The sequence below is a fragment of the Notolepis coatsorum genome (genome assembly GCF_963971535.1).
Source record: "Notolepis coatsorum genome assembly, chromosome: 4".
Lineage (NCBI taxonomy): Eukaryota > Metazoa > Chordata > Actinopteri > Aulopiformes > Paralepididae > Notolepis > Notolepis coatsorum.
This window is the reverse complement of record NC_140168.1, coordinates 74,958,584-74,976,615: the sequence shown is the minus strand read 5'-3', so window position 1 is coordinate 74,976,615 and position 18,032 is coordinate 74,958,584. Positions and strand designations below refer to the sequence as shown.

The following is an 18,032-nucleotide window of genomic DNA, read 5'->3' as shown; positions in this document are numbered from 1 at the left end:
CTATATAGTATTGTATATTAGTACATTGCATAGTATATTGTATGGTAACTCAGTTACTTCTATTCTGCATCGAACATTGTACATATGTCTATACTGAACACTGTGACCTCTATTTTTACTTCTATTTTACATGCTATACTATTTTATTTCATACTATCTTGTCTAACACAGTCTCTGGAGCAAAACAGTAAGAAGCATTTTGTATAAAAGTATTCTGTACTTCTGTATGACAACTATTAAAGAAACTTGAAACTTGAACTTGAAACACATCAAAAAGACTGGTCTGGTCCCCCTTATATCCCCTCTGCATTAGACTCATCTCAACTCAGAATCACAGCCAGAGTGAAACCCCTTCAAATCAATGAAGAACATTGTAAACATTAGGTAAACAGTGATGAAAATCAGTGGTGGAAAGTAACTAAGTATTTTTACTCAAGTACACACCAGCTACTTGTACTTTACGTGAGTATTTTCATTTTAGAGAACTTTATACTTTTACTCGACTACATTTCAAAGGAAATATTGTACTTTTTACTCCACTACATTTATCTGAACCCATCAGTTACTAGTTACTTTGAAGAAAAAGATTTTGGTTCAGAAATGTATGAAGATTGTATACTTTCACATCTGAAGCCTGTCAGAGCAGCATAACTGGACCAAATACCACTTTAACATAACCTTTAATCAGAGCAGCATAACTAGACCACATACCACTTTAACATTACCTTAATCAGAGCAGCATAACTGGTCCACATACCACTTTAACATTACCTTTAGAGGTCAGTGGATCAAAGATCGAATGCTACCAAGCAGCACTGGGATACACAAACATCATGTAGAATGCATACTTTTACTTCAGATACTTAAAAGAACACGGCAACATTTTGGGAAATAGGCTTATCGTCTTCTCCAGAGAGAGACAAGAAGATAGATACCAGTTTCCTCTCTGTGCGTTCAGTAGAAAGCTATCTGGCTGCATGTTAGCCTAGCTTAGTACGATGAATGGAAGCGGACATGGCCGGTTAGCCTTCGGGAGAGGTGTTAGTTGGACAATGCCTAGGCTCAATGCCTCAATGTTCCATTCATTGAGAGGAAATAATATTAAATATATAAAATGTTTTAGTTTAGTTCTAAAATAAAGTAGTTTTTTTGCGGGGCTACCAGGGGCTTGGTGCGTCTGGCAAGAGCTTGTATGGAACGCACAAGAATTTAAATAGGCTCGTGAATGCAGCCACCAGTTCAGTCGCTAGGCGTTTTTTTGTTTTAAATGTAACTTGTTGAAACCTGCGATCATCATCCCGTCTGCGGTCAGTTGAGCTCAAACTAAAAGAGCATCCAGGATGTTATGAAGCACTTTGAGCATCATGAGCTATAAATGTTGAGAGGGAGTTTCTCCAGTTATTTTGAAACATCTTTGGTAATTTAAAGATTACAGATTACAGAAAGCCCGCCTTTGGTAAAAGAAGGGTAAAACTAATTCAGTCCTCATCATATGATGTTCTCAAATCAAGGAGTAATCATGTTTAATAATCGTGAGTTCAATATCAATCCAATAATCACCATTCGGATGTTTGCCGTAATCAAGCAGCCCTAACTTGAACGCTTGAACACCAGGACGTCCAGAGTTCCGAGGTCGTTATACTGGAACCTTTTCCGTTTCAACTTCTCATGAATGCAGCTACAGGTTCAGGGGTTGTGGTTATATTACCAGCACATAAAGGGTCAAGTAAACTTTAATTTGAGTAAAACACTTGTTTCGTTTTTTTTTAAGTAGAAAAACACCAGCATAACATTCACACACGGTGTAATTAAAAAGGAACACAGAAACATCATGGTAAATGTGCTTACCGTCTCCTCCAGAGAGAGACAAGAAGATGGATACCAATTTCCTTTCTGTGCGTTCTATAGAAAGCTATCCGGCTGCAAGCTAGCCTAGTTTAGCACAAATTAATGGAAGCGGACATGAACCAGCTAGCCTAGCTGTTGGACAAAAAAATATCTCTGAGCGAATGGTCCGTATCCGCTTCCATTGATTTGTGCTAAGCTAGGCTAACTTTCTACTGAACCTATGAATCTAGAGAAACCTAAAAATAGAATAATCATTGTGTCACATTCTCTCAATGAAATAACAAGTGAAAATAGAATATTCACCATTGTTTTCTGGGGACACCTTGGAACCCCCTCAAGGGCCCCTGGAGGTCCACAGACCCCACATTGAGAACCAGTGTGCTAGTGCGTTGGCCGTTCACATTTGACCACTGATTCTTCACAACGTTGTCCACTACACTGGCAGGAAGTGTTCCATTCGTGTCATGCAGCTGCTAACCAATCACAACCCTGGTGTTGTGAAGGAGCGTTAACATGAATGACATGTTAGCAGGGAGGTGCTTGTTTAGGCACTTGTTGTATTGTATGTTGCATTGCGCTCCAGACACAGGAACCATCAAATGTTCTTTGTGGTCACGTCTGAATATCCTGTCAATAGTGGCATGGTCTTCATGCTGTACTGTAGCACAGCAGAAATATGAATTGTTTCACTTCCTGGTTTGCATCAGTTTAGGGCACATTCAGCTATTCTTAATGAAACACGGCAGTCATTATGGGAAATGTACTTACAGTCTTCTCCAGACAAGAACATAGATATATTTCCTCTGTTTTTGGCCAACAGCTATAGGCTAGCTGGTCCATAACCACTTCCATTAATTTGTGCTATGCTAGGCTAGCTTGCAGCCAGATAGCTTTCCACTGAACGCACAGAGAGGAAATTGGTATCCATCTTCTTGTCTGACTCTGAAGAAGTAGAAGGTAAGCGCATTTCCCATAATGTTGGTGTGTTCCTTTAACCTGAAATGCTGCATCAGGGTCATTCCTGGGTCTGAGATGCTTCATAAACATCAGCCTCTGAACCGGTCATGAGATTGGATGCAAAATATACCAACATATCTGTAGAGGGCGGCTATGGTCTTCGGTGAACGCAAAGAATAGCACTGATGGTCAAAGAGAGTCTTAACTTAAACACTGAGCCTTGGGGATGATCCGTCTGTAGTTCTATGTGGCATCCTGTTTGTATTTCTGTGTGTTGTCCTGTTTGTAGTTCTGTCGTTGTGCTCTTTGTAGTTCTGTGTGTTGAGCATGACTTTGCATGTCCAAAATATGTAAATTAAGCAATGAATATTTTTAGACCAACCTACTGACATGACTATTTTTCTAAAGTACACAGAGGAGACTCATTTGAATATTTTGTACTAGCCATTAGCGTCCAAGTCGGAAGCCATTTTGTGTTTTTCGCCCCCTCCACGGCAGCAGTCCTGATGTCATCTCTTCACCCCCACCACCTTGGTGCAGGAGTCGGAGCGGTGGTGGGCGGGGCCACGTCAAAGACCGCCCCTTGTCCCTGTGACGAGCAGATGTAGTAGAGATTGACGCCCAGCATGACCAGTATGGGCAGGAAGGAGAAGCCGAAGCCCAGTCCCCTCACACTGCTGCCCAGAGCCAGACACAGCCAGTAGATCAGCCTGGAGGGAGGGAGACAGTTCACAGGTTACTACTTTAAAAAATGACCATACCAGTCTAATTCTGACTTCACAACTTACTACTTTAAAAAAGACCACAGTCTAATTCTGACTTGACAAATTACTAGTTTAAAAAGGACCATGCCAGTCTAATTCTGACTTCACAAGTTACTAGTTTAAAAAGGACCATGCCAGTCCAATTCTGACTTCACACGTTACTAGTTTAAAAAGGACCAATACAGTCTAATTCTGACTTCACAAGTTACTAGTTTAAAAGACCATACCAATCTAATTCTGACTTCACAAATTACTAGTTTAAAAATGACCATACCAGTCTAATTCTGACATCACAAGTTACTAGTTTAAAGGACCATACCAGTCTAATTCTGACTTCACAAGTCACTAGTTTAAAAAGGACCAATACAGTCTAATTCTGACATCACAAGTTACTAGTTTAAAGGACCATACCAGTCTAATTCTGACTTCACAAGTCACTAGTTTAAAAAGGACCAATACAGTCTAATTCTGCCTTCACAACTTACTAGTTTAAAGGACCATACCAATCTAATTCTGACATCACAAGTCACAGTACTAGTTTAAAAAGGACCATACAGTCTAATTCTGACTTCACAAGTTACAGTACTAGTTTAAAAAGGACCATACAGTCTAATTCTGACTTCACAAGTTACAGTACTAGTTTAAAAAGGACCATACAGTCTAATTCTGACTTCACAACTTACTAGTTTAAAGCACCATACAATCAAATTTTGACTTAACAAGTTACTACTTTAAAAAAGGACCATACCAGTGTAATTCTGACTTCACAAGTTACTACTTTAAAAAAGGACCATAGAGTCTAATTCTGATTCACAACTTACTAGCTTAAAGGACCATACAGTCTAATTCTGACTTCACAAGTTACAAGTTGATCCATATTTATGGAAATGACTGTATGCACACGCACCTGCCGAAGGCAAATATGATGGTGAGCAGGGGGACCAGCTTGAGCAGGTCCTGGCTGATGTAGGTTGCCATGACGGCAAGGAGCAGGAAGAAGAAGAGGAAGAGAGCCAGTGATTCGTTGACGTAGTGCCAGTGGACCACCACCTCTCTGTTCTCCATCATGTCCACCTTGTAGAGCGGGTTCACCGCCCCGTACCGCAGCCTTGCCACGCCCTGCACCACCACACCTGAAGACACGAGGAGACGGGACAAAAAAGGAGAATTCTATAGACACGTATAGTTTACCATCTGTTGTTTGAAGAGCTGCGTTGGCATCCGTTCCTATATAAAACCATAATTGGAGATTGCCCAAATTATCTCACTTCGCTATTCTAGTGGATATTTGACCCTGGATTATTTTTTTTGCTTTTACATTTTTTTTTTGCATTTCTTTGTACCTCATCATCTGCATTTTTTAACCTCATCGTCTGCATGTTCACTTCATTGTACTATCATTGTACTTAGGTTGTGCTTTAGTTTGTATAGTGTTTTTATACAAATAAACTTGGACTGTATTCCTCTTTTACTTACTTTTTTTTTTACTGTATGAAGCACATTCTCAGGGTCTCATACAGAACCAAGCATTTCACTGTAATGTACATGAACTTTATACGTGACTAATAATGTCACTTCTCACATGCGTTTTTCCTGACCAAAGCATAGTTTGGAGACCAGACAGACTCACCTGGGATTCCTCCATTTCTACTGATCAGTCACTGATATAGTCATGTACTTGAGTGTGTACAGTATGTAAAAAATAAATTACTGTGAAACCACATGCCCCACATGTTGTATGGGTGTATGAGACACCTCACGCACAGTCACCCGCTCTGGTAAAATAGTCAACGATCCCTCCCACCCAGCACACCACATATTCCAGTGCATGCCCTCAGGTCGCTACAGGTCCATTTTCTTTTTTTGTATCTCTCTTTCTCCGATTTTTCTCCCCATCCCAATTTAGTCGTTCTGCCAATTCCCCCCCCTCCCCTACCTGGTTGTTGTGCACATGTTCTCCTACTGGTCGGTACAAGGGAACCCTGAAGTATCCGCACGCTTCCTCCGACACGTGCGGCGACAGCCAGTGGCTCTCTTCTCACCTGGCAGCGAGGGCTCTCATTGGTGAAGTGTAACGCGTGGGAGGTCACGCTGCCTTCCTCAAGTCCTGCCTCCGCTGAGCAAGCACCCAGACCTGACCTGTAGGCATCGCTGTCCACAACGCCAGTTTCCCACCCACGGCTTCTCTCCCCCTAACCCAGCGCTACAGGTCCATTTTAACCAGACACACACGCTTTCCCCACAGCAGTCCGAACACCAAACACCCTGGCCCGCACTCCCTTTGCACAGACGGGAAAGCGTCAGTCACTGACTGACACCGGGCGTTACATGTGACTGTCCTGTATGTCTTCATGTATGTGTTTATTGTGGGGATTGGGAGATGGGAGGGCGGCGTTTGATGTCTGATGTTTCATGTTGATGTCCCAGTGCTTTTAACAAACTATCGCAAACAATTACCAGCAACCATCGTTGTGTGGAATTAAAGTATCTTGTTGTCTTGTTACAGCGTCCTACGGTTTACTACCGTCTATAGTTTGATGTACATACTGGTAGTACAGAATGTATGGAGAGTGATGTGTATAATCAACTGTATTGTTTGTCATACTGTGTGGTCCTGTTGTACCATTAGTTTCTGCTGTACTGTGGCTGTGTGGACATTCCCATACTAATAAAACACACTACAAGATGAAGTGAGAGAGAAGAGAAGTGAAGTGTTTTCTCTAGAAGCTTTTCAGGCGCATGATCTCACATATGAATCTCGAGAACTGACCATTCTAATGATGATGTCACAATGGCTACTACCAGACATTGAAAGCTATTGAGAGGTCCCCAGGCTATCAGGATGCTCAATGACTCTATGTGACATCAACCCATCCATCTACACTCATTGCACACACATCCACATACTCACTAACACTACACCATATTTCATCTACAGTGTTTCCCCTGAAAGAAAATTCAACAGCGGTGCTGTGCTGCGCGCACACTGCCGGAATCCATATTTGTGCATGCGCACGTGCTGCCGGAATCCATATTAGCGCACGCTGCCGGAGAAATAACTTAAAACGACCGTACAATTGTTCGAGATAGGTTATTCATGTTCATGGAGTCATGTGCGTGTGAATTAGCTAGGATGTTTTTGGTGTGTCCACTGACAATAGAAGTGCTCTGGAGGCCCAGGTAGCTGCATATTTGTACACTGCAACAAAAAAAATCTTATCAAGTGAAAATATCTTGTATTTGGTACAATATTGAGTAGAATTATCTTGAATTATCTTATTCCACAGATCATTTTGCTAATTTCTTTCTTGATTTTGTCAATTTAATCTCGTTTTAAGAAAATGTTAATCTTAGTCTCTGGAGCGTAACAGAAAGAAGCATTTTGTATAAAAGTATTCTGTACTTCTGTATGACAACTAATAAAGAAACTTGAACTTGAGAAACTTGAACTTGTTTTCTTAAAACAAGATTAAATTGACCAAAATCAGAAAAAAAACCTAAATTATCTGCCAGTGGGATAAGATAATTCAAGATAATTCTACTCAATATAGACGTATTGTAATACAAGATATGTTCACTTGATAAGATACATTGTAGTTGTAATCAAAGTAAATGTCAAGATTAATGACATGCCTCAACACTTGTACACTATTTGTATTGAACATAGATAATTTAATAGATAATATAAATACTAACATACTAACTGTCTAACATACACAAATCATAACTAGGGATGCACCGAAGAAATTCTTGGCCGAAACCGATACCGAAAATAGGAAACAGTTGGCCGAAAACCGAATGCCGAAAGGCCGAAAATGATTCATAGAATAGATATTTTTTTTACCAATGTTGTTCAGCTACCTGATTATGGAAAAATATATGATTATGGCTAAACTTAACTTAAATAATCACTATTATGGGTCCATAAAACATTTATTCAGCACTTCTGAATGCATACAGTACATTAATTCCAAGTCAAGTGGCGGACATCTGTGCTCTACTGAGCGCACCTTTCTAGTCCGCAGATGAATGTGCTCTCTTGACTTTGGCACAGTAGACGCGCGACGTGTATTCTCGAGAATGATAATAATACTCTTCAGATTATATTATCAACGACAGACAGCATCAATGTGAGAAACACAATCCCCCCCCTCTTATAGTAAATAAGGATATAAAGCATGTTAAAGACGCATTTATTGGACGCGTTGCGCACTGAGTTTACATAGAAACAGCGCGACACATAGAAACAGCGCGCATGTAATGACTGAAGCCACGTTTGATGACATCATCACAACAACACGCGTTAGGTTACAGGTTGTTTCTGTTTCGGTGATATATTTTCGGTGAAAAAACTCTTTCGGCCAAAAGCCGAAAGGCCATTTTTGTCCGAAAACTTTCGGTGGCCGAAATTTCGGTGCATCCCTAATCATAACACTACAACAGCACTTTACACCTAAGAAGTCTCAGTGGCATAGGCTACATTCTGCCTTAGAGCATTTCATTTTCCTGGGCTTTTGAAAGAAAAGCTCCAGGGCTCTTTGGTAGGGGAATTCACTGGTAGGGGGCCCATTGATGCTGAGAGGCATACAAGCGGCCAGATGGTCTCCCTGCAGCCTGTTCCTCAGGTCAGTATTTTACATTAAGCACCCCCACACAGCCCAAATGAAATGATAAAACATTTTAATATTATAATATCTTTTTTTTATAAAAAAAAGTGTATAGTCTAGTTCATAGCAGCGGCGGTCCTAATTCAGCAGCGTCTTGGGACTTTATTCCTCTTTTACTTCTTTTTTTACTGTATGAAGCACATTCTCAGGGGCTCATACAAGAACCAAGAATTTCATTGTAATGTACATGTACTTTATACGTGACAAATAAAAGCAAACTTGAGGTAACATTCTAAAATTGTAATCAGAGAAAACATTCCCAAAAGAAACGTACACAGCAAAAAATTATTAAAAAAGGTACATTAAATGTGCTCACCAAGTAGGATGGGGATAACGGCGAAGAAGGAGCAGCGCAGTGTGTACACCAGCCTGACGGGGGCGCTCTTCAGCACTGGAGCTTCGAAGGGGAGCAGGGCGTAGCCCCCCCACACCAGGAGGGGGAAGAGGACTGCGGCAGCGGCAACACCCAGGCCCAGCTTCAGTCTGTCGCTGCACACCTTGTCACACAGGTCTGAGCGAGAAGGGAAACTTCACACTTCACGGACACTGGCACAGTGTGCTACCATTATGTATACCATGTATACTATTATTATCATCAATAGAATATACTACCATTCTAGCAATGTTATTTATTTTCCATTTTTCAATTTAAACAAAACACAACACAATACAGTAACAACAATCATTCTAGTAATGTTATTATTACTATTATTATGTTGTACTCTATTGTTATTACTATTTCCATCATCGACTTTTTTCCTGCCTGTACCTCCCCTCCCCCTCCCCCAATGCTGCTATGACACCTGAATTCCCCCAAGGGGATTAATAAAGGAACACTTGACTTGACACTTGACTTGATTGAAGGAAATGCACCCAGCTGGCTCCGGTCCTACCTTTCCAACAGATCACATTTAATTTCTCTTCACAACAACTCCCCTGTCACATCCACTGTCACTCAAGGTGTTCTCCAAGGCTCTGTACTCGGTCCCTCTCCTTTTCATCAGCTACATTCTCCCTCTCGCTCAGATTCTACGTCATTTCAACCTGGACTTCCACTGCTATGCTGATGACATTCAGATATACCTCAGCACCAAATCCCCACACAACCCACCCCTCAGACTCATCTTTGTCTGCAATAAAAGTCTGGATGCAACTAAATGTCCTCAAACTCAACAGTGACAAAACCTCATTGGCTTCAAGTCCACCTTCAGCAGAATCTCATCTCACTTCGCTATTGGAGTGGATATCTGGACCCTATAGTAGTACACAATCCAACGATTGGCTTACACTCAAAGCAGGTTTGTACTGAACTTGGGAAATCTGCTTTTAACTTCTGTGTTCCTGACACGTGGAACATCATACAACAAACTCAATGTGCAATAATACGGTATCCTTTGGTCAGTTTAAATCCTTAATCACCAACCATACCACCAGAATCTGCAGTTGTTTTCATTGATGATTACACAAACTCTGATGTTTATGAAAGCCTACTATGCAGCCCGTTACCTAGCCCCTTTCGTGACTGTGATGCACGCCAACAAGGTTTGGCCGAGTGAATCCACAGTCCCTTGCTCCTCAATAGGAAACCAACCTATATTTACCATGAATAACTGGTCCTACCCGAACCGTTCGTTATACAAGTATCACAGAGAAATTTCAAAGGTATAAAGACAGATAATCGCAATGGTAGGCGTTGCTAATAAACATTTTAAATAATTTTTATAAACTGGTCAACAGAGCTTTATTTCCGGCATCAGGCAGCTAAAGCCGTTTTGAGCAGTGTTGACCAGTTTATAAAAATTATTTTAAATGTTTATTAGCAACGCCGAGCTTTCAAACCATTGCAGCTGTCGGTTGTGTGATAGTAAAGGGTTAACCTTCTGTCGTGTGGCAGTGAAAGGGTTAACATTCCACGCCACATTACTTACAAATATAGTTGTCGTCTCCTTCCGTCCACTCCGGGTCGTACGGGAACGCAGCGGGCGTCTCCGTCAGAGGCTCCTTCTGGCCGCCCTGCGCCCCGGAGACGGTGCTCTCTTCCTGGGACACTTTGCTGGATGAACGCACAATGTTGACCTGAGGAGTGAAAACCAAGGCGGCCTTCTCCGGCATCCAGTTCACCGCTTCTTCCTCGTCCTCTTCGTCCTCGTCGTCAGCCAGTGAACCGTCCCCCTTGTTGCCCCGTCCTCCCGTCTCCTCGTCCCTCCACCTCTCGCCCTCGGGCATGCTCTCCCTCCACTTGGCGTTCCTGTTTTCGCGCTCGCTCTCCGGTTGGCTCCGTCCTTCCGAGAGGTCTCGGCTTCCTCCGCTCGCCTCCCCGTCACCCTCCTCTTCCTCCTCCACGTCTTCAGTCACCGGCGCTCCTCTGTTCTCCGTCGCCTCTGACCTCCTCTCTTTCTCCGCCCAGGGCAGAGTGCCGGGCTCTAGCCAAGCAGAGACGGTCATCTCCTCCTCCTCCTGCTCCTTTTCTTTTAACTCTTTGACCTCGTCCTTCAGCATCATCTCCTCCCCCGTGTCCTGGCTCTCCGGTGCTCCTGGTGATGTGGGTTGAGTGACGGGAGACACAACACTGGGAGACACGACATTCTCCTCCCATTCCGCACGTGAGGCACGTGGCTCCGGCATCACAGTGTCCGACGTGACCTTGTCCGGTTGTACTCGTCCGTGTCGAGGGTACAGCCGCGTCGCTACAGGGTCCCCGGTCCGCTCTTTCACATGAGGACGTGAGGGGGATTCTGAAAACCGGACTTATTATTGAAGATCATTTTCGGTTGCTGCTCGTTGGTCCAGAGGGAAGTCTTCCGTTGATTCTGAAAAGGAAACAATAGTCAAGACACTTCCTGCTCAGCCTGGAATTTCAAAGTCCACAGTTTGTCATGGGTGTGTTTCTAGAGTGAATTTTGACCCGGATCTGTTATTCATTTATTCTGTTGTATAGGCCTACATGTAGTAGTAAACAAACACAAACACAAACACAAACCCCCCCCCCAAAATGGTGTATTCTGTATTTGACCAATTACCGTAAAACTTCAAATAAAAGCAGAGTCCCAAATAGACACCTGTCCCAAATAAAGGAGGGGTATAAAGGCAGGTCTCAATTAGAAGCCCGGTCTACAATACAATAGTACTCTGGAATGCTCTGCCGAAAAACATGTATCTACAATACATAACAAAATGACTTTCAAAAAAATATATTAAGAGATATCTTGCAAACTTGTCAAGTATGTAACCGTTATCTGTGTATTTCTTTTTTATTTGACTGGAATGTTAGATTTTATAATGTGAATTTGTATATTTGTATTGATTTTCATTTAAGTGTTTTGTATTTTTAGTTGTACATTTGTATTGTATTTGTTTTGTCCTGGACCCCAGGAAGACTAGAGGATCTTTCATGTGTCTCTAATGGGGATCCTTTAATAAACATAAACATAAATAGTTTATCTGGTTGCCTTGACGCTGAAAAGCAGGTGTTTACCCTAATGGCCAGTTGGCCACCACAACTACGTGTGTAGATAGATAGGCAGTGAGAGCCAGCACATCACCAGGGTTATCAAGTCAACTTCACTGGTGTTTCGTCAAATTAGGCCCACAACACCTCGGCCGTGCTATAAATCTTCTGCATCCTACATTCTACCAGACAAAGCCTAGGTTTAGTTTCCACACCCCAGTCCTCCCAGGGAACGGTCTGCTGACTGACAGACCATAATACTAGGTCAGGCCTCAGGTCACTGCTAACTATCACTCGTGGAACGAGCTTTCCTCCCAAAATCTACCCACATCAGTCAGTATCTCCATTAAGGTGGCCCGACTCATGCCTGCATAGAAACCTACCTCCTCTACATTTCTCTCCCTCGCAGACAAATTGATTGGCTGCACTCTGCACTCTCCACCCCGATCACATCCTGTACCTGTACTCTTCTGCTTTTCCTCCACACTCCACAGGTCCTTCCAACTAAACTTCCTATTTTCTACACTTTCCCAGTTCGTCCACTGTCCCTGCTTAGCCTGGGCCATAGCCTTTGAACACCTCACTACTTCCTCTTGTCACCATAGCTGCTCCACTACCAGCTTCCTTACCTACCATGTCCGTTTGCCTAAGAACTGCCTCTGCTTCCTGTAGTGTTCATCTTGGGTTCCATTTCCTCCCTCTAGTTGGATTTGGGACCAAATGACTAACTACTGTATATTTGCCCCCTGATAGCAACAGCCCTGTTCTCACCTTCACACTCAAACTCCCCCGTTAGACCAGTTACTGGTAGAATGCCTTTCCCAAGCAATGCCACACTAGTAATACACAGGAACTCCTACCCATTTCATAATAGATCAGTTAACCAATCTCTCAAGCCTTTCTACCTTTGAATTTTGATATTGGCACTTCATATATTGTATGCTTTAACCAAGGTTACAATCACCCCTGGCACTCTAAAGAAATCAAACGCACTCCAAAATAAGGCTATACGATACAGAACCAAATGCCAGGTCTAAAAAATACCCCATGTAAATCTCTTTTCTCCATCTTGGCTGACTGAAAACTGGTTCTACAGATGTAAACAATACATTTACAACAAATAAATGCATTAAAACACAGGTTTAGTTTAGTTGGCACATAGAGTATATCTCTGTATTAAAAGGGGACAGAAATGGGTTGCACCTATCTTTGTATGGATTTGTCAGTCTGCAATGTTATGTAGGGTTAGTCTTTGTATGGATTTGGCAGTCTGCAATGTTATGTAGGGTTAGTCTTTGTATGGATTTGTCAGTCTGCAATGTTATGTAGGGTTAACTTAGTCGTTGTATGGATTGGCAGTCTGCAATGTTATGTAGGGTTAGTCTGTGTATGGATTTGGCAGTCTGCAATGTTATGTAGGGTTAGTCTTTGTATGGATTTGTCAGTCTGCAATGTTATGTAGGGTTAACTTAGTCGTTGTATGGATTGGCAGTCTGCAATGTTATGTAGGGTTAGTCTTTGTATGGATTTGGCAGTCTGCAATGTTATGTAGGGTTAGTCTTTGTATGGATTTGGCAGTCTGCAATGTTATGTAGGGTTAGTCTTTGTATGGATTTGGCAGTCTGCAATGTTATTTAGGCGCTGGGGGGAAATGACTACTCCTTGCCCTTTAGCCAGGGTTTGAAGTCTTCAGATAACAAGCCTAAACAAGCTGTTCAGAAGTATTGCTCGTTGTAACACAAGCATTAAATTAGCTTTAATAAACAAATCAGCTGTGCTTTTTGTAGCCAGGAACACTGTCTACCTAATGTACTGCCCAGTTTGTAAAGGTGTTTTACTCTTGGGTGTGGGGCAGCCAGGCAGGGGAGGAAATAATGCATTTAAATGTGGTGTGTTGCTACAGCCACCAAAACACTGTTCAATACAAGAGAAGAAAGAGCGGCTGTGAGATAAATGATTAAAATTAGATTTAGACTCGTTTCTTTGCCAAATAATTAACAAACATCTTCCATAGATTCAAGGAAGTTATATAATATCATATTAGCTCACTCAGTCTATCTCTCCAATCCCATGATTTGGCTTTCATGTGGAGAGACTTCACATAGATCTGTACTGTAGATGGAAAACACAATACTTGGAACTTTCGCTCCGGTGTTATTTTTTAGGCTGTGATGCTACTCACTTGTTTACAAGACATAAGAAATAACCAAACACCTAATTAAGTTGAGTGTTACTGTAGAACAACATAGAGTAGAGATTATCACAATAGTTCAAAAAATAAAACAATGAATAGCCTAATAACAAAACACAGCCTTGCGGAATGCAGGTTAAGTCAGTCGCCGAAACCTTTTTTGAGTGAAACTTCGACACGCTTGTAGTTGAGGGGGGTGAAGTTCAAGTTGCTATTATTAAACAGAAATAGACGTACCTGCACATACATTCAAGACATAATCCAACCAAGCAATAGATTGAAACAAAAAGAAAATCTTGAATTGTGATAGTATTTCTCATTCGTTGTCGCGAAGAGGATATAGATTCTTCAGCAGGTGTGGCGCCGCGGACGGACAGGTCAGGTACATTAGTGGGTTCGTTTGATGCAACTGTGAGCCGCCGGCTCGTCACGTGACCAAATGGATCTGATCTGGATAGGTGGGGCGAGTGTGTGAAATAGACTTTGCCCTCCCCGCCGGGATGCCTACGCAACACAGGGAACTATAACTAAGGAGACACGACCAAGCCTATGTCATCAAATAGAAGCTGAAAAGGCACAGACACCTCTGATATATTGTCCTGTTGAAAACAGCAACCGTCAAAAGTCACCCTTGTTGTTTGTTTTAATGGCTGGCTGTGCGAGCCGAAACTCAAGTGTGTGTCTGTCTGTCTGTCTGTCTCTCTCTCTCTCTCTCTCTCTCTCTCTCTCTCTCTCTCTCTCTCTCTCTCTCTCTCTCTCTCTCTCTCTCTCTCTCTCTCTCTCTCTCCAAGTGTGTTGAACCTGTTCATCCAGCTAACCCAAGCAGAGGTAATTGAATGCACTCATTGTTGGGCCGTTTCTGTCGTTACTTAAGAAGCATTTTGTATAAAAGTATTCTGTACTTCTGTATGACAACTATTAAAGAAACTTGAACTTGAAACTTGAGTTACCTATTTAATTAAATAATGAATAAAAATGTAATTCTTAATCGTAATCAAATGAAGGTACATCAAATCTGGTCATTTTGAAGTTTAGATATTTAGGTATGACACACCCAAATACGAGTCAACTGTGGAGGTAAACGGTACCCTATCCCCCCCCCTCACAGTGAACTGTGGTGTTCCACAAGGAAGCATACTAGGACCACTACTGTTCCTAATTTATGCAAATGACATGTCGTCAGCTTGTGACTGCAACTTGTTCCTGTTTGCGGACGACTCAGCCCTGCTGGTCTCTGACAAGAACAAGTTACAGGTTGAAAAAACCCTCAGCTCGGAACTAGGCAAAATCTGCATATGGCTCGCCGACAACAAACTATCATTACACATGGGCAAAACAGAGTCCATTCTCTTCGGTTCAAATAACAAACTCAGCAAAACAGACGGCTTCTCAGTTACAGTGGGTGACAATATTGTCACAAGGAAAGATGAAATTACCTACCTGGGTTCCATCCTAGAGGCTAATCTTTCCTGTGACAAAATGGCATCCAATGTAATAAAAAAAGTCAATCAACGAACTCGATTCTTGTACCGGATCTCCTCCCTGGTAAACAAGAATACCCTGAAGACTCTGGCAGGAGCACTCATTCAAGGGTACTACGACTATGCTTGCACCTCATGGTACCAAAGCACCTCAAAGGCACTAAAAACCAAATTACAAACATCTCAAAACAAACTAGTCAGACTACTGCTTGACCTGACTCCTAGAACCCACCTCACCCCTGCACACTTTGCCAACCTAGGATGGCTTAGAGTAGACAACAGAGTACAGCAACTTGCAATGGGCCTGGTCTACAAGATACACTACACAACCAAGGTACCCATGTACATGTCAAAATACTTCCCAAAGGTCAGTGAATACCACGATCACAACACCAGAGGGAGCTCCACAAATCATGTAAAACCCAGATTCGGCTCAAACAAGGGACTAAACACGTTTCGCAATTATGCCACAACAATGTGGAACGCCCTACCCAAAGCTGTAAAGGAATGTAAATCACTACCCACCTTCAAAAACACTCTCAAAGAACACCTACGGGAGACTGCAATTCAAAACTGGCCCCTACAAATGTCCTAACCCAGTTGTACAATAAAGACCAAGCATGGCTTTGTCAGTATTCCAATGTACAGCCCCACCCAACCCCACCCCACCTACCCAACCTCCTCCAATGTACAGTTTCCATGTCAAATGTATGTCAGTATTCCAATGTACAGTGTCCCCCCCCCCCTACCCCCCCCCCCCCCACACCTCCAATGTACAGCCCCACCCCTACCCAACCTCCCCCAATGCACAGTTTCTATGTCAAATGTATATACTCTTCTTCTGGATTTTTTTAGTATCACAAACAGTACTGTATTTGAAAATCTGGTATGTCATAAATGTATAGATGTAGCAGTACTGTCTATCTGTATGTCATGTGTGTCATATGATGAATTGAAAATGGGGGACCCTGATGGAAACAAGACGAAAGTCTTTCTCAGGTCTGCATCCTCTTAACAATTGTATGTATTGAGCTGTACTGTACTGTACCCATTCTGCAATCTGTTAATAAACTTTTCAATCAATCAATCAATCAATCTGTAAATATCCTAACCCAACCCCCTCCAATGTACAGTCATTTACCTAGTATGGTTTTGTCAATAGTTCAATGTACAATTGTGTTTGTTTGTACAGTGTCTCCTCCCCCCCCCCCCTCAATGTACAGTGTTACTTGTTTATACAGTGTGCCCCCCGCCCCCCGCCCCCCCCCCCAACCACCTCCAATGTAAATTACCCAGTATGGTTGTCAATATCCCAATGTACCCAACCCCCCCCACCCAACCTCCTCCAATGTACAGTTTCTACGTCAAATGTATATACTCCCTTTTCTTGACTCCTTCTGTATCACAAACAGTACTGTATTTGCAAATCTGGTATGTCATAAATGTATAGATGTAGCAGTACTGACTATCTGTATGTCATGTATGTCATATATGTCTATATGAATTGAAAATGGGGGACCCTGATGGAAACAAGACAAACGTCTTTCTCAGGTCTGCATCCCCTTAACAATTGTATGTATTGAGCCGTACTGTATTGTACCCATTCTGCAATCTGTTAAATAAAGTTTTCATTCATTCATTCATTCAATCAATAGCGCTCCAATCGTGTGCGCACTGCGCAGTAATGGTGCGGAGTGGACCCACTGATGAGTCTACCCTGTTAAGTGCTACAGCCAATCAGAACGCCGTGCGCAGTTCAGCACGGTGAAACCAAACTACTATAAGCACTTCGATAAGCCAATAGTATCTCTCGAGGCTCTTCATTAGAACCAATAGCAGTCGGCCAATCCTTAGTTTGAGGGCGGAGTCAGCGTAACGTTAGGTTAACCCACCACAGTGTTGTCATGTTGCCTTGTGACATGCGATGACTTGAAATACTATTTACATAATATAATGTTTAGACATTATCTGGTTTATTAAATCCCTTCACGATGAGTGGTCTTTGTAGAGAAGTCATCACCCTTCAACTAGGACACTATTCCAACTTTGTTGGGACACATTGGTGGAATTTACAGGTTAGTAATATCGTACCTGCTCCTATGTCGTTTTGCCAATTCACTCAGATAAACAACGTTTAAAATGCGTGGGGTTTATAAAGTGTGGTCGAATCTGCTTTGTGTTTCACGTTGTGTTAAATCATCGGTTGAATTAACCAGCACTGAACGTGGATTCAAATAACGCGAGACAGGACCAGCATAGCAGAACATGGGGTGTATAATGGTATGGGACAGCATTTAGCTAGCTAAACAACACGCAGAGAAGAACCGTGAATGTTCACTATGAGTTGAACATGGGGGACCCTGATGTAAACAAGACAAACGTCTTTCTCTGGTCTGCATTCCCTTAACAATTGTGTGTATTGAGCCGTCGTACTGTATTGTACCCATTCTGCAATCTGTTAAATAAAGTTATCTAGAGGCTGGGAAATACACATGCATGCATGGAATAAACAAAGCATGTTTATATACTAGAAAATATTAGTTATTCTTGTTTCAACATGACATGGTGAGCAGTCATTGAAGGAATGTCCTCTGTTCTTCTTGGATACACTGGTGTTTCTGAAACTACTGTACTGGTTGAAACCTGATTGATTGATTGATTGAAAACTTTATTAAC

General features: G+C 42.2%; 2 protein-coding genes across 3 annotated transcripts in view; one reads left to right on the top strand and one right to left on the bottom strand.

Annotated features, from left to right (window-relative positions):
- Positions 1-661: 661 nt before the first annotated feature.
- On the bottom strand, positions 662-14,251 carry tmem79a (transmembrane protein 79a). 2 transcript variants are annotated; one of them, XM_084312254.1, is made up of 5 exons: positions 14,113-14,251; positions 10,165-11,046; positions 8,553-8,747; positions 4,477-4,702; positions 662-3,515 (listed from the first exon to the last, which is right to left on the bottom strand). In XM_084312254.1, exons 2-5 carry the CDS (start codon positions 10,859-10,861, stop codon positions 3,323-3,325), a joined length of 1,311 nt encoding a protein of 436 aa, XP_084168380.1. In that variant the 5' UTR covers positions 10,862-11,046; positions 14,113-14,251; the 3' UTR covers positions 662-3,322. The 2 variants fall into 2 exon arrangements, with proteins under 2 accessions (XP_084168380.1, XP_084168381.1); XM_084312255.1 differs by having other exon boundaries at positions 14,123-14,251.
- A 3,021-nt stretch (positions 14,252-17,272) lies between these two features.
- msto1 (misato mitochondrial distribution and morphology regulator 1) overlaps positions 17,273-18,032 on the top strand; it is a 49,959-nt gene continuing 49,199 nt past the window's right edge. The window contains exon 1 of the mRNA XM_084312730.1: positions 17,273-17,431. Coding sequence (XP_084168856.1) covers positions 17,348-17,431 — 84 coding nt within the window. The 5' untranslated portion in view covers positions 17,273-17,347. The remainder of the gene's footprint in view (positions 17,432-18,032) is intronic.